General features: G+C 44.2%; 3 protein-coding genes across 5 annotated transcripts; 2 read left to right on the forward strand and 1 right to left on the reverse strand.

Moving 5' to 3' along the window:
• The first annotated feature begins 62 nt into the window (after nt 1-62).
• On the forward strand, nt 63-13,629 carry stum (stumble). Of its 3 annotated transcripts, XM_064679987.1 has the most exons (11): nt 92-131; nt 3,651-3,739; nt 4,192-5,020; nt 5,086-5,607; nt 5,670-8,200; nt 8,360-8,939; nt 11,434-12,093; nt 12,160-12,265; nt 12,767-12,893; nt 12,952-13,146; nt 13,198-13,629. In XM_064679987.1, the coding sequence occupies exons 3-11, from the start codon at nt 4,347-4,349 to the stop codon at nt 13,317-13,319; spliced, it is 5,517 nt and encodes a 1,838-aa protein (XP_064536057.1). In that variant the 5' UTR covers nt 92-131; nt 3,651-3,739; nt 4,192-4,346; the 3' UTR covers nt 13,320-13,629. The 3 variants fall into 3 exon arrangements, with proteins under 3 accessions (XP_064536056.1, XP_064536058.1, XP_064536057.1); XM_064679986.1 differs by lacking the exon at nt 3,651-3,739 and having other exon boundaries at nt 63-131; XM_064679988.1 differs by lacking the exons at nt 3,651-3,739; nt 12,952-13,146; nt 13,198-13,629 and having other exon boundaries at nt 63-131; nt 12,160-12,318; nt 12,767-12,864.
• A 502-nt stretch (nt 13,630-14,131) lies between these two features.
• eIF3k (eukaryotic translation initiation factor 3 subunit k) lies at nt 14,132-15,074 on the forward strand. Its single transcript, XM_064680022.1, has 2 exons — nt 14,132-14,311; nt 14,384-15,074. The coding sequence occupies exons 1-2, from the start codon at nt 14,241-14,243 to the stop codon at nt 14,979-14,981; spliced, it is 669 nt and encodes a 222-aa protein (XP_064536092.1). The 5' UTR covers nt 14,132-14,240; the 3' UTR covers nt 14,982-15,074.
• Nucleotides 15,064-16,487, reverse strand: Tbp (TATA binding protein). The gene is made up of 2 exons (XM_064680018.1): nt 15,579-16,487; nt 15,064-15,471 (listed from the first exon to the last, which is right to left on the reverse strand). The coding sequence occupies exons 1-2, from the start codon at nt 16,350-16,352 to the stop codon at nt 15,193-15,195; spliced, it is 1,053 nt and encodes a 350-aa protein (XP_064536088.1). The 5' UTR covers nt 16,353-16,487; the 3' UTR covers nt 15,064-15,192.
• Between the last annotated feature and the right edge of the window lie 153 nt (nt 16,488-16,640).

Below are 16,640 nucleotides of genomic sequence, written 5' to 3' on the forward strand. Positions count from 1 at the left end.
GGCAACAACGACAACACGTAGTATAAGAAGGCATTTTCTTTCAGCGGTTTAGTTTTCCAACGAACGGCAAGTGCATCGGATCGATGCGAAAAGCGCGTTGTGCTCTGCCTCTTAATTCGATTTAAATAATTGTATGTACACACACACAATCCTGCCACATTTTAAATAAGCATTCCTCCACATTTAAGTGTAGCCTAAGGTGTAATATTTTTAAAAAAAGGAAACCCAACTGAAATTTCAATGAGTCAATTAAACAGTCCTAAATAAAAGAAACGCAGTCAATTTTAAAGCCTGCATATGTTAAACGGTCAATAAGTCGGGAGGAATGTTAAAAAAAAAAACAACTTATGTTGCAACTTGCAATCTAATATAACAAAACTTAAATCCTAATACTAAAGTACTTAAATCTTAAAGTGAAAACAATAGTGAACTTTTAAGTTGAGTGAAAATTGGTTATCGAAATAAAGTACTACACGTTCTTTTTTTAGAAGGAAACCTTATATACAACTATTGTTCAATTCCATTAAAAACATTCTACAATTCTACTATTATTTTTTTTTTTAAATTTCTAAACACAGTTTACTGCATTAATAATAAAATCGGGCATAACATTTCCACAAAAAGCAAAACATAAATAAATATTGTTTAAGGAGAAAAACTACAAATTAACATAACGATTTTCTAAAGCGAAAATAAATTCGGGAATAAAGTTAAATATAAAAAAATACTAAGGAAAACAAACTATTTAATTCCTTAAGTTTAAAGCTCGAAATAAGCTAACAATCGAATGTTCAGAATTTCAATGAAAGTAACGAAATTTTTCAATTCTTAAAGCTAAAGAAAATTGGCAAGTCTTAAGCTGAATGGAAATTTGCCATCACGACACTAACCAAGGATTTTCTTTTAGCCAAAACGCCTTACGGAAAAGTCTTCTATGACTGTGTGTGGCACATTAATAGATGTTGTTGTGGTTGTTGGCACTGTGTGTGCTGCTTTCATGTTGCAACAGTGCGGCGCCAGGAGCGTGGCAAGTCGTTGGTCATTCAAGTGCTGCCTGGTTGTTGACTTGTCGGCGCAGGGCACAAGGCAAATGTGTGTGAAATTGTTGCTATTTTGACCCCCTGAACCAAAGCCAAGGAGAAGGCAAACGAAGGTGGACCCCTCGTGTGCGCGCGAGTGTAAAGTCCCATGTCCCAGCACACACACACACAAGTGCAACCATGTGTGTGAGTGTGTGTATTGAAAATAGATTTCACGTCATTTTTAAGCCAAAAGTTTAGTTTGCCTGTGCGTAAAGCCTTTTAATATAGGTTAATCAAATTGTTTTCTGGCTTATAACGCATGCAAAAATTGTAACTGTAACAGTGCTCCACATATACGGACACACACGCATATATATACATATGTATATATATTCACACACATACACACACACATCAAATGCACATCGCGTGTCATACCAACAGGTGCCACGCGGCAAGTGAACAAACACAATCACAATCACACTCACACACACACACACACACGAAACTAGCATGCGACGGCAGCGGTTCTGCAACCGCTCGAATTTGCGGCGAAATTCGACGGCGAATTCACGTTTACTACTTCACGTAGCCAATTTGCCAACTCGAGTGTCTTTCAAAGCAATTACAAATTTTGCTTTGATTTCGCCTTGGCGAGCGGTTGACACTTTAGTCGATTCTCATTGGATTTAACCCAAAAACGGAATAACTTATTTTTAAGTGATTTCCGTTTTGTTGATGGCAAATGTTTGATGCGTTCTTAAGTAAATGACTTCAAAAACATTATTATATTATACACTAGCGGGTATAACCCGGCCTTGCCCGTGGCACGTATGTCATAAAATCAATGTTCTCAAACAAAGATGAAATGATTTTGAAACTGATCGGACGGTAAACAAATAACTTTCATACAAACGTTTTCCGCCAATTTACCACTGTTGCGAGTGGAATTTCCCAAATCGCTGAAATACGTATTTATTAAGTTCTTATGTAGAGCTTTGAAAATAAGTTTGAAGCAAATCGGACACAACTTTAAACTTCGCCCAAAAAGTCTTTAAATCGCATTCCCCCCGAAGAAGTTTGAATTCTTCGAAAAGTGTAAAACACGTCTCAAATGATTTTTCTTATAGATCTTTGGAAACGAATTTGAGTGCGAAACGTCACCCACCAAATCTTTGACCTCCATTTCCACCAAGGAGGAACGGATTTTTCGAAAAGTGTGAAACACCCCTCAAATGAATTTGAGCAAAGATATTTGAAAATAAGTTTGGGGCCGATCGGATGGTAAACAAAAAACTTTCATACAACCGCTTTCCGCCAATTTACCACTGTTGCGGGTGGAATTTCCCGCATTACTAGAAACAAATGAGTAATATCCTTTTTGTTTATAATGATACTATAAGCCGCAGCCAGCGATATTTAAACGGTGACTTTAGGATTTAATAGGTTTTGGTTCGAGCTTTAAGACCTTTTGACTTTGTAAAAGCAAATGCTTTAATACTATAATGATTGCCACAAAAATTACTGCTTAGTTTAGCTCAAAACACTTTCACTAATTAATTTAAGACATGTACAAAAGATAAAAGAGGAGATTGCTTAACTACAGTTAAAGTCATTGCAAATTTTTGTTGGGAATTCAGTGGTATTCGGTGCAGCTTTAAAGTGCAACATTACTCAGCAATTTGCAACATGCAACGCGAGGCATAGCCATAATCTAGACACGCACAAGTTATGCTCTCGTTAGCGAACATCATTTGAAGGCAAATAAATAATAAGCGAAAAGTAGCATAGCACACGACATTGAAATACCCTGTAAGCATGCAACAGTTTAAATCTATGATGGTTCGAATTGAGTGCACTTTAATAACGAGAAAGAAGTGCTATCTTCCGCACGCCGAAGATTTAATACCCTTGCAGACCCAACCTTTTCATAATGCTCATAGTGGGTTGCTCGTATCTAAGAAGCACAGGGAAAATAGTTAATGCCGAGTGTGGTTAAGATACCTTGAAAAACCCAAAAGTTTTCCATGCAAGAGCCTACTTTTCGACCGATCGTTGCTATGGCAGCTATATGATATAGTAGACGGATCCAGCTGGTTCCGACATATATGGCTATATCGACTCGGCTGTTGATACTGATTAAGAATATATATACTTTATGGGGTCGGAAATGTCTCCTTCTATGCGTAACACATTTCACGACAAAATTAAAATACCCTCTGCAAAGGTATAAAAAGACTGCTCCAAATTTAAGTTTAAGCTGAGTGGCATTTATATAGTTTTTTTGAATTGCGTATTTAAAAAGTTTCGACCATGGCTTTGTGCTGGATCTGAGCATAAAATTCAAAATATTTTAACGTACCAGATATACCCAACACATCTCTAGCTCAGGGTATAAACACTCGCTGGACTGTTAACTGCAGCCTGGGGGTACATTGAGCTGTCTGTTGCTTTATCAGCTCAAGCAACGCTCAATGGCAATGGCAGTGAAATACTAGATATTAGAAAAGCCAGTAGATATAATATATTGTTGTAAATAATAATTACTATTTTTCGCAACACTTTTTTTTATGCATCGTATATCGACTTTTTCGTTGCACATTTGCCCGGGCTTGGGCCTGTCTTCAGTCGGCCTGTGGAGCTTCGCGTGTTTGGTGCACTGACATTGCATTGGCCAGAAGGTCTAACTGACAGTCTATGGCTGTAAAATTGGATACGTAAGTGCGCCGATATAGTTTTAGTTGCCTCGCGTCACTTACTTTACTTGTGCAGCCGAAGGACTTGAGTTTTTTAGTAAGGCTCTCCGCGTATAATTATAAATAAACATCAAATGTTTTCTATAAACAGTTGACGGGTTTGGTAATTCAAAAGAAAAAGATTATAGGTGTAAAGAAAAATTGTGCTGAGCAATAACTCAGTCGAAAAACTGGGCGTTCGAACCGGCAATTTCTCGTTTACCAGGCGGACGCCTACTGACTACACGCACTCGCAGGAAATTAGAAAGGGAGAAAGACAGAGAGAAAGAGAGAGAGAGTATTTAAACCAATTTAGGCCGAATATTGGCATTCATTTTTAATCACAAATAAGCAATGATAAGTGGGTTGGATTAAGAAACATAAGGCACATTTTTGACCTTATATATTAAGCGCATTTTTCATTCTTGTTACAGAATTAAGAACAATGGCACTTCTTCCAGGCTACAACAATTGCAGCTCACATTGAAAGAACGGCGTGCTTCCTGTACCCCTCTGCATTTCGCCCAAGGAGTTTTTCGCTTAGCATCAGTGTAGCATCGGGTGGAGAGAGCAGCACAAATGAAAAATCATGCAGCAAACATTGTCCTATTCATCATCGCCATCACCAACACTCATCTCGACAATAGCCCAGCCAATAAGGTCACCCACGGACACAGACACAGCCGCAGCTACGCCAGCCATCATATCCGTGGACTTTAGCTACGATCCCAGTCGCATAATGTCCCCATCTGCACAGAGCAATGTCAGCTATAAGCGCAGCTCAGAGATCGTCTCAGAGACGCTCTACATGGAGAAGACGTCCGCGAGTAATCAGCCGTACAGCAGCCTATTTGGTGATCCAGTGCCCCCACCGCAGCCCGAGGATTATTTTGGCACGGCCGCCTTTGAGACCATACGTGCCGGATCTATGGACATGCCCAGTTCCGAGGAGGATACACTTGTGGCTGCCGTTGCCCTCAACACCCTCATGGGCCACCACGAGGGTGGACGCCGGCTCTTCTCCAATGTGCCCTACAGCAGAGCTCAGGCTCAATCCATACCACGTCTGCAACCGCCCGACATTCAAATACTACCCAATTCGAGTGGTGGCTCCAGCTCCGAGCAGCTTGACTCCCCGAATTTTATGTTACTCGCACCGCAGGACATAGTCAACAAGCCGGATGTTTATGAATGTGAATATGAGCAGGCAGCACAAGCTCCGGATAATACATTCGACGAGCTGGAATCACAGACCGAGCACAGGTAAGCGGAGGAAGACCAAGAGCAAAATGCAAAGAGGATAACTAATCAATTTATAAATTTTCTAGACCTATATCGGGCTCGTATGCGAGCAGTGGCCTGGATTGGTACCGTCCAACAGCTCAGCACTTCGCAGAGTTCAGTCGCATACCAAAGCTACGGCCAAGCTCCAAAATGGTGATGTCCATGAAGCACGAGGAGATGCCGCTGTCGCCCCTGGCCACAATGCTGCAGGACTCGAATGGTTCGAGCAGCGGCGGCGAGGAACAATTGTTAAACAATCAAGGACAGCAAATGCGCGAATGTTCACCGATGACAAGCACAACTCCCACCATGGACAGGAATCTCATACTATCGCCAAAGCAATATCTGCAGCAACAGCAACAGGAGCTGCTGCTCCATGAACGACAGCTACTGGAGACCATGCGAGCATACGGCCTGGAGACGCCACGAACACCCAGTGTGCATCACAGTCAGCCGCCTCCAGCTGAATCCAGCATTGATATCTCGCCTACGGAGGAGCAACCGCAATCACAGACTTTGTCACCAGTGGTTTTCAAGGACTCGGTCTCAACGGGCGGTGAATATCGGTAAGGTTTGGAGTGAATAGCTTTAGCTCTCATTTCTTATTTCCGTTTTTCTTTCTCCAAAGCGTGGGTGATACTCGCCTGCACAAGAAGTCCTCCTTCACCATACTCTCGTTGCGCTCACCTAAAACCTCGCTCAGCCACAGTCCCAGTGCCACGCCTGTGGCGCCGCGTCGAACACGAGTGCCCGCAGCTCGACATCCCTCCCTACAGTCAACCACTACCTCCTCCAATACAGCCCAGCCGCAGGTGAGGCCGCGGCGCAAGTCGCTGACTGCATCTCGCTTACCGCAACTGCCGACAAGCGCTCACACGCCCAACAGCCAGCTGGCCATTGATGACTCGCCACGCCCCTCTGTGCAATTTAACATGAGCGGGCGTTACAGTCCAAGCAAATTGGCCATGCCCACCAAGGGCATACTGCAGCAGAGAGATTCGTTGACCTCATCGGTGGACACGTATACGCCACGTGTGCAGCGTCGTGGTTCCATGAATATGGGCTCATCTCCGTTTGGCCAGCGGATCAAGAGTCTGGAAGCGTTGCCCTTAATAACGGATCCATATCGCAGCGGTATACCCCGACTGCATAGATCTTCCATGGAACTGGATAAAGAACCTTCGATTATACCACCGGGTACACTGCCGCGTCCTTTAAAGCCAAACCCGAACCCAACACGCAAGCAGCGTGGACTGCTTGGAGTTATAAATAAGGCAGACGACTTCCCTCGCAACCCACCCAGCTCGAATTGGTTAAGTTTGGATGACCTGACGATTGGTACACATCTTGCGAAGTCTGCGTTTGATCCAATGCGCATCCAGGCGAGACGACGTTCAAGTTCCACATCGCCAGAGCGCCGCAGCTCCACGCAAACCGCTTCCGATCGTCGCAGCTCCAATCTGAGCAGCATCACCACCTCCGACTTCAGCTTTCGTCGACCATCGACGCTATCAACACTGCCAACCACTGCACAACGTCGCAATTCCGTCTATCAACCGCCACGCAAGGAGAAGAGCCCAAGACGTCAACCCTTTGCCAGCAAGGACTTAAAGCGTGCCAAGATTGCCAAGCCAAGCACTCTATCGCCCATTATAGGTACGCCAAACAAGGATAGCGGCAAGGATAGTCCACTGCATGGGGATGCTTATGAGGCTGCTCACCGGGATACGCCTTCTGAGTTGTCGATGCGTCGTGATTCCATGTCACGCATACCAGTGCGCAGTCGCCAGGATTCATATCCAAACAGTCGCTCCAATTCACCACTTAAGGACTTTGCCAATTTGTCCAGCTTGTCCGGCCGCAACTCCCAGGCGAGCAACAGTCGGTCACCTTCGCAGGCCACGATTCGCAGTAGCATTGACAACCAGGGTGCGACGCATGTCGACAGCAGATTGACGCCCACTCGCTTCAATGGCAGTCGTCCAGTTTCCCGAGGGCCACCTTCCAGGCCCTCCTCACGCATAGCCCAAACTAAGGATACTTCTCAGGCCAACTCTCGGGGCAACTCACGGGCTAACTCGCGGGCAGATTCTCAGGTCAACTCTCGGGCCAACTCTAGGGCAGATTCCCAGGCCAACTCTCGTGCTAACTCTCGACTGAGCGTGCGTTCATCCTTACGTGCAACAAGCATTTCACCAGCGACTTCATTCCGCAATGATCGACAAGCTGATACCACACCTAATCGCAGAAAATCCATTTCTACGAGTCCTAAACGCCAAACAATAAAAGGAATGGCTGCGCGCAGAATGTCACTGAGTCCAGCGGCCAAGCAGGCAAAACCTTCGCCAAGACGTGAAAGCAATAAGACGCCCTCAAGTAGTCAACGTAGGAATTCCCGCTCACGCATACCAACAAGCACAAGCGTTAGTCGGAATGCCTCCAAGTCCAGTTCTCCATCCAAGAAGCAGGCAGACAAGCCCTCTGATAAATCAGGAGCGTCAAAGGGCAAAAAGCCAGCACAAGTACTGTCCAAAAGCAGCCCCAAGGCAAAGTCAAGCAAAGCTGAAAGTGCCAAAAAGAAGACCTCGTCAATAAGTAAGCCCGAGTTGGGTGTCAAGCGTAACGGAGGTAAAGTCCTGGCGAAATCCACACCCAAAAACCAAGCAACCAAGCCAAAAACTCCTGCTAAGCCGCAGAAACAGGAACCAGGACAAAACAGCGGTAAAACAGAGAAACCTGCCACCAAAACAAATGGAGCTAGCGGCTTACCCAAGCCCCTAGCCCGCACTGGATCCCAGCTGAACAATAAGAAACCTAACGAAAGTCCATCCACGAAATCGAAGCAAAAAGAGTCGCCGGAAAAAGTGGAGGCTACTGCTGCTACTGCTGCTGCTAAGGACATCGCGGCGGACAGCATGAAGCCGCTAGCAATGCATGTGGGCAACGCAGTAAATGCAGCGGCAGACGCGCTGCCCGCTGTCCGCAGCGAAGTGAATGCGACTCCAGCCAAAAGCAGCGCCGTCAAGCGACAAGGTTCAAACACGTCCACACTGATCCGCATGAGCTCGCGACTCAGTATGATAAGCAACAAGAAGCGAGGCGATTCTGCACAGAATCGCAAAGTGGCAACGGTACCGGAACTGACTACGGAAGTCGAGGGTATGTCTATTTTATCAATGAATTCACTTTCAATATGCCAAAACGCTTAAGCCTTAAAAGAAGATGGCTCTGAGCTCATACCATGCCTTGGCTGAATCCGTAGCTGTCTGTTGTTTCTCTCTATTACAGTTAAACTCTCTCTCTACATTTTATACACAGCATCTAACAGCCAGGCGGATCCACTGGCCGGCAGTGATAGCTTGGGTCCGACTGCAACAAGTTCGGATGCCCTAGAGGCCACACAGAAGTCCAGCGCAGCGGCCACCACCGAGGCACACAAAACAGTTAATGAACATTTAATTGACCATAAAACGCACGAAAACGAATCAGGACTTGCCCCAGTTACTGGTGCCTCGCCCACCCCAAGTGGAGTCACAATGCTGGCCAAGTCACACGACGCCGCCCCGCGCCTGGACACAGCCGATGGCAGCAATGCCCAGCGCAGCTCCCCCTCCGAGACACAAAAGTCCCCCCTGCCACCAACGCAGCCCATTGAAGCATCCATTTCCGTGCTGAATGCAATCGATGCGGACGCGGCCAGCGCTCAGACCACTGCACACGGCGTCTCGGCCAAGCCAGAAGCCGACTGTGATAAATCCAATTTGCAGGAGGAACGCGCCGTCAACTTTGAACACGCAACATCTGCGGCTGGTCATGGCGACGATTTTCCAGTGGATGACAAAAGACTTTCACCCGACGGACAGGGTGGCTCGACAGCAGGCAGCGGGGGAATTGCCAAGTAAGTAGCTAACTCAGCGGATTCACAGATACAGAAATTTGTGTATGTATGTAGAGCTGATTGATGGACTGATGTACTGACATAAGCTGCTCGACAAACTGACTGATAGATGGACTGATTTACTAATCATTAACTCGTAGCCCAAAGCTTAAGAGGAAGATAGCTAAAGTTTTACAGTAGTTGCCTAAGTGAAGGGTTAAGAAGGGATTGAATGTATTCTATTTTATTTGATCCGCTTTAAAAGAATTTTCAAAGATTTTTGTCAAAACTCACGGGATTAATGTTTAACATTTTTCGGAAAATACATCCCTCCAAGGTAGACGGTTTTTTTTGTTAAGGTTTTATTTTGAACCAATGGAAGTCTAATTATTTGAATAGCTACCGAAGTCCAATAAAAAAAAACAGGTTGATTGCAACTGCTTAGTATATTTTCCCTTCTAGACCGATTAGGCAAAATCCACTTGTCTACGATTAAAATTTAATTTTCCCACGGTCGGAAAATGTAAATAAAAACGCTTGGCCCTGCTAGTTGGACGCGTCCTCTATGGGGCACATGAGACCTGTTCGACAATTTTTATATAGTAAATAAAAACCCGACGCAATTTGCCATAGTTTTTTTTTTTGTGAAGTCTACTAACTTTTTGCCACGTCCTTAAAGTCTCCAAGTAAAAACAATTGCCAGCCATATACCCCTTGGCCAGGAAATTTACATAGCCGGAAACTCGCCGAACAAGAACCGTGCGGGTAAAACTTTAGACCACCAAACCACGCAGCTCCACATACAACATTTATATGTATATAGGAGTATAAGTATATTTATATATATATATATATATAAAGTTGTGTATGTGGTGGGCAAGGAGCCGCCAAGCCACTCATAAATGCGTCAATAAATTTACGAGCTAGTTGGGGTTTGGGGCCTGGGCGACCATACGAAACGCCTTTAAGGATATCCGTTCGCTGGCTTGTCGTCCTCAACGTTGGTCGTGAGCGGCGGCGTCCTTCAATGCATATACAAGCCTACATACGTGTGGGTATATATGGTATTGCAGGTCCGCCAGTCGAGAGGTGTGCACACACTAACTACATAACAATCTGCCTGCTTACTTAGTTTTCGTGGCATGTCCAAAGTTTCATGCCGCAATAACAAATCAGTTACAGCCGGACAATCGCGCCAAGCGCAGCACAAAAGTTACTCCCAAAAAGATTGAATCGAAGAACAATTGATGAACATTATTAAACGAGTGATTCCTAACGTTTAAGTATTCAAAATGTTGACAAAGAAGAAAAAGAACTCGGTCATCTTTCACATAGATCTACCGCAGAATTCGTTAATTAATGCGGATAAATATCTATTTAGGTAAACAAAAAAATCATAAATATTTTAAGTGGTTTCCAATATGGGTTTTTTAAATTTTAAAAATGTTGACAAAGAAGAAAAAGAACTCGGTCATCTTTCACAGATGCGGATAACAATTTATTTGGGTAAACCAAACAAAAATTTATACATGGTCTATTAAGATAATTGTTTGATAATCAGATCAGAGTTTGGGAGTAAACCAAAACCTACTAAATCAAAGTTTGCTTTATTTATATATATCTATATATACGTGTATAAGGATATCTAAGCAATTAAGTAAAATTAACTGATTGGTGCGGAAATATATCCGTTTGGGTGAAAACAACCAAAAGCTCGTCTAGCAAAGTTTGTTTATTTTCCGTATATACCATATACGCTATATTAATTAAGTAGTTAATGCGTCAAAAGTTGGGAAAGTACAAAACTTGTAGTTTCTTTCTCGACCTCCAAAATAAGTTTGGTCGTTGGCTCGTGCGGTCGTTGAAATCTTATTTATTGGCGTGTAGGTTCTCTTTGGCACGTGGTCGAGTGGAAAATTGTGTAAGTTTGGGCTAATTTATGTTAAATTAAAGTGCCCGACTTGGGCAAAGAAAGGGCTAACCTTGAACTTAAAGTGGGTTTAATAACCCAGGCAATGCGTGTGCGTAACAATATAACAATCGGTTCCATGAATGAAGTATTATAAGTATATGCTATAGGGCAACCTTTTGACCTATTAGCTGAAATATGCGCATACATATGCTAATGTATGTGCTCTCGTGCAGTTCATCTTTATCGTATTGAATGCAAAAGTCATTAAATATGCTAAAATGCAAATGATGGGAATGCACCGCAGCCGCAGGGCACGAAATCGATTTGCATAATAAATGTGCCCCATGCAAATTGTGTGCAAATTATTTCCATGATATTACAAAAAGGACAAGGTCTATGGTTATTACCCACAGTGATTATACTCGGCCAATTTCCGATGGACAACGAATATCTATTATAGATCAAGGCTGCAAGCTGGTTCAAACCCAGTTTCCCATTTTCCCCATTTGTTTTTAAGCCTTCCCAAGCTGCTGTCTTCTGCGGATTAGGTTTTAGCCGCTAAACTTTTCTAAGCCGTCTTCCTTTTTTTTATTTATTTTCTAGAACCAGCAGTCAGGAGTTCCTCAAGGAGGATGTGGCCAAAGGTGGCTGCTGCCGCTGCTGCACCACGCTTTGCATGCGATTCCGTCGCTCCCGCTGCATGCGCTGCTGCGGTATGCGGAAGGAGCGCCTACATGACGCCACTGAAGAGCAGCCTGTACTCTCGAGTGCCCGGAGCAGTGCCTCAACCACAACAACCCAGCTGGAGATAATTGATGAGTCCAAACACGCGAAGAAGTCGCGCTGTTGGCCAACATCAAATTGCTGCAAGAGCTGCCGCAAAAAGCCAAAACCAACTGCGAGTTCAGAGGAGAAAGAGACCAAAATGAGCGTGGAGCCAATGCATCAATCCACTTCCATGCGACCAAAGCAGCAGCACCACCAGCAGCAGCAGCAGCAGAGCAAGTGTGGTCTGTGCCTGAGAAAGGTTTTCTGCTGTCGCTCCGTTAACAAAGTCGATCCCGTAACCGGCGACGAGACGGAGCTAAGGAAATGCTGCTTTTGCATACCCTGCCGGCGGCAGAGAGCGGCCGCCGCAGAACCCAAAGTGGCATGGCGGGATCAGGATCCGGAGCTGGGCATAGCTGCTACAGATGCAGCCGTACTGGAGGGCTCTTCAGTGGCGCCGTCAACAGCGACAGTGGCCGAGGACGTCACCAAGATGTAAGTCGAGCGAGATACCCGGAGAGAGTATATTCGAGCATATAGATACATCATTTGCGATTTCAGGAGTTGCTGCAGGCGTTTTTGGCTTATGCTGCTCTGCTGCCGCAAGAAACCGCGCCGCGGCTCCGATGCACGCCGACAAAGTATTAAAGCGCCACCAGCCAGTGAAGTAAGTCCTGATTGATTGACTGACTGACTGATGATCGGCGCGCAGCCTAAACCGTAAGAGCTTCACAGCTTAACTTATTACAGTAGCCTTTTATGACTTAAGACTAAGACATCGTTTCTGGAAATTACACTTACAAGGGTGGAAAACTTATGAAAAACGGTTGCATGAAGTTTTTCGTCTTTCACCCACCCCCCAATTCGATTCAAACCTATTTTTTTTAAAATTCTACATAGATAATTATTAGAAACGCGTCCAAATAGTCGGGAAATGGAAGAAAAACTGTTGTATGACAATTTTTTGAGTTTCATCCAATTGATTTTACTTAGATGTTTTTAAATCGATTGACAGAACGTCATTTAAGACGTGCTTCACCGATCAGCTCACCTAGGTGAAAATGGCGCTAGGAGTAGCTAGCTTCTGAGCCAGGGGAATGTTTCCTGCCCCTACTATATATGTATCTGACTGTTTTCCATTCTTGCTTCAACTTTGTTCAACCTTTAGGAAACGCGTCGCAAGCTGCATAATGATCTGGTGGAGTATACTTCCAAGATGAAAGGTGCCATACCCGTGCTGCCGCTTTACCTCGCCTGGTTTTGCGCCTTTTGCAATGTCATCTTTCCGGGCTTAGGTTAGTTTTTCCTTATATCAAATCCTTATACACATTTTAAAGCGCAACATATCTGTAGGCACCCTGCTCTCTGGACTATTCTGCTTGTGTGTGGGAATTCCACGTTTCTCGCAGTTCGACAGCGCGCATGCCCGTATCGGATCCTTTATCATAAATATTATTGTCGCAGTGTCACAATTCTTCTGTGTGCTCTTCTGCTTTGTCGGTTGGGGCTGGTCAATCTGGTGGGGCACCATTATGCTGAAGTGTGCAAGTGAGTTCAGTACATACTTAATATGGATCGCATTCACCTTGGTATTTTCAGGGAAACTGAGCAAAATCAAAAAGGTGGAGCGTCTCGAACTGGAGGAGGAACAGCGCCAGGCTGAACTGGCGGCCGCTGCGACCGTTGCGGTACGTGGCGAGACGGAGCCGGCAAAGACTTAAAGGCCTTGAAATACCAAAACCCAAATCCATTTGGGTATAACAAAAAAAGTAGCTTCCACATACTACATACACACACTTCCAATTAAACTTCCTAGACAAAGTGAGATGGATGTGGATAATCCTTTTGGGAATATAGAAAAATCGTCAAACTTCCAGTGAAAAGTGGCGAAGGTACAGGGGAGATAAACTAAATTCACTTCCATATGTACATATATACATATATGTATAAATAAGTATTTATATAAACTTTTGCAAATAAGTGACCTTAAACATAGTCATTTAAAAAACTTGAACCCAATATCAAATTGGGATTAATAAAAAAAATAAAAAAACATTTTATTTACTAATAAAAAAATTGCATTTTTAATAGAGATTAATATCGCATAAAAATGCATGCAAAAAAGCTTCAGATAAATACCTGAAAACTGGAAGCTTCTTGGATCGCCATGCTGACAGTTAATTGTGACATGCTTCCCGCGCAAAAAGTTCCGTTTCTTCTCAATATGGTTTCATTTGTATTCACTATTTTTCATGCATTCTTATCTCAATTGTAAGCTCGAAATTATCCGCAATTTCACCAGCTACTTATTATTTTTTTTCATACACGCAATACCGCACTAACTTTAATTCCAAATTTATTATTAAATTTAATTTCAAGCATATTATTTAATTTTTCACTACGCCAAAACACTAGTAACGGCAGCTTTCTCTAACTAAACACTGCTTGCTGTTAACAACATTGCCAGGGCAGCATTACAGTTGGTTGCTCATGTGAGTCAGTCGTTCGATTGAACTTGTTCCGAACGATTCAATACAGCACTGTGTGGAAAATAACTTTAGCATCGCCACGCGAATATTGTTTCGTTTATTTTTTTGCGTATAAATTATAAATCTCCTACTCAAAATCGCATATTATTCAATATGGCACACTTGGTGAAAATGGAAAACGGCCAAAGCCAGACCATACAAGAAATGTTGGGCTGCATTGAGCGGTAAATTTTGCACCATTAATCAGCGCAGTCAAAAAATACACACAAACATAACCTATATTTTTATGTGTCTAGCTACAATCCGGATCATTTAAAAATACTGGAATCTTACGTCCAGGACCAGGCCAAGAACAATACCTACGATCTGGAGGCCAATCTCGCTGTACTCAAGCTATATCAGTTCAATCCGCACATGCTAAACTTTGACATCACCTACACGATTCTGCTGAAGTGCCTGACTAACTTGCCCCACACAGATTTCGTTATGGCCAAGTGCCTGTTGCTGCCACAGCAGATGAAGGATGAGAATATCCAGACCATTATCGATTTGGCAGACATATTGGAGCGCGCTGACTTCACTCTGTTCTGGCAACGCGCTGAAGTCAATCGAACCATGTTCCGCCATATAACCGGCTTCCATGATTCCATTCGCAAATTTGTCTCACATGTTGTGGGAACCACGTTCCAGACGATCAAGAAGGATTTGCTGAAGGAGCTGTTGGGCGGCATCGAGGACTCCACACTGGAGAATTGGATTAAACGCAATGGTTGGAAGCATCAGGGACACGATCTCGTCGTCGTCGCAACGCAGGACGATAAAATTAAGACCAAGAACATTACGGAGAAGATCGAGTTCGAGAATGTGGGTGCACTGATGGCACAATGTATCTAAGCTTAAATAAGGTTAAAATTTTATACGGTTAAGTGACGCTCTATATATGCTAATAAAATCCAGGCACACCTTACAACATATATACAAACTAAATACAGTTTTATTTTGCGCTCACACAGAGACATCTTAACTTAATACAAATTACAATTAGTCAACTTTAAGAGTTAATACCCTAGAAAACTACATGTGCTTAGCAATGATGAAGTAGGCCTTATGATTGCTTCTTGAACTTTTTCAAGATTGGAAATATCTTGTCGAAGGCATCGTATATCTCCTGTCGCACTTTGGCGCCCGTCAGCACTACCTTACCTGAGACAAAGATGAGAAGCACAATGCGTGGTCGCACCATGCGATAGATGAGACCCGGAAACAGTTCCGGTTCATAGCTGCTGAAATTGCAATGCGTCAGGACTAGACCCTCCAGGCGAATGGGGAATTTGACATCGCATGAGCCGACCATATTTTGTATCTTAAAGTCAAGGAATTTGGCCTGAAAGAGAAACAATGTCAAGTGTCTTCAATTTACAGTGCTCTGAGATATCCCGTACTCAGCTGCGAGCTGCCCCCTACAGGGTGTACATGCAGCTGCACACTTACCGGAAAGCCCAACTTCTGTATGATGCGCGCATACTTTCGAGCTGCCAGCCTTGAATCATCTTCGCTCTTGGCCCCGGTGCAGACCATTTTTCCAGAACTGAAGATCAAAGCGGTGGTACGTGGCTCACGAATACGCATAATCACGGCCGCAAAACGCTTGGGATTATACTCGGCGTTGCGCGCATGTAGAGCAATTTTCTTTAAATCCAATTTACAGCACAAGTTGACGGTGGACACAATATTTTGCAGTTGTGGCACAATGCCCGGATCAGCCGAGCCGGGCGTGGCAGGCGTCATCGGTGTAGATGGACCCATGGTCTGATGTATGTTGCTGAGGGATGCATCCCCGGTGGAGCTGCGCTCCGTCATTGGCATCATGTGCGACATCATACTCTGCGGCGTCTGTGGCTGCATTAGAGATTGGGGAGTGGTGCCACCCGTGTTGCTGCTCTGGTTCTGCTGCTGCTGCTGCTGGTACGAGGCAGACGGCTGATAGCTTTGCATTTGTTTGTGGGCCAAGGGTATTGACGGCTCATGGCCAAACAAGCCGCTGCCGCCGCTTCCATCGGCACCACTTACTCCACTGTTGCCGTCGGGCTGCTGGTTCTGCTGCACTGTTGAGGCAGCTGTTGTCGTTGGCTCCAGTGCAGCTGGATGATAGACCTGATGTGGTAATGCTTCAATTTGTTGATCGGCGTCGAGGCTGTGGTGTATCGGCGTTGGTGCATGCCCAATGCTGGGTATTGAAAAGTTCGGGCTCATAATGTCATCCATTGTGACGATGTTTTATTTAATTCTTGGAGCCGCAAATTCGTATTAATGCAAAGCTGGGTGAAAATTCAACAAAAATATGTGAGCGTAAATGGAAAGCCGCGTCGCTCCTCAGGGTTGCATTCACACTGATTGTAATTGTGTGTGTGGTACCAAATAACACTGAGCTAGTTCCATTATTTTCGTTCATTTGATTTTTAGTTCGTTTAGGTATTTTATCGATATATACAAATATCACTAGTTTCGATAGCTCTATTTAAAAAAATTTATCAAGACATCGAAACAAATTTG

This window comes from Drosophila montana, unplaced genomic scaffold (assembly GCF_035044405.1).
Source record: "Drosophila montana isolate Dmon_TW-CO22-7 unplaced genomic scaffold, ASM3504440v1 contig_2081_1, whole genome shotgun sequence".
Taxonomy (NCBI): domain Eukaryota; kingdom Metazoa; phylum Arthropoda; class Insecta; order Diptera; family Drosophilidae; genus Drosophila; species Drosophila montana.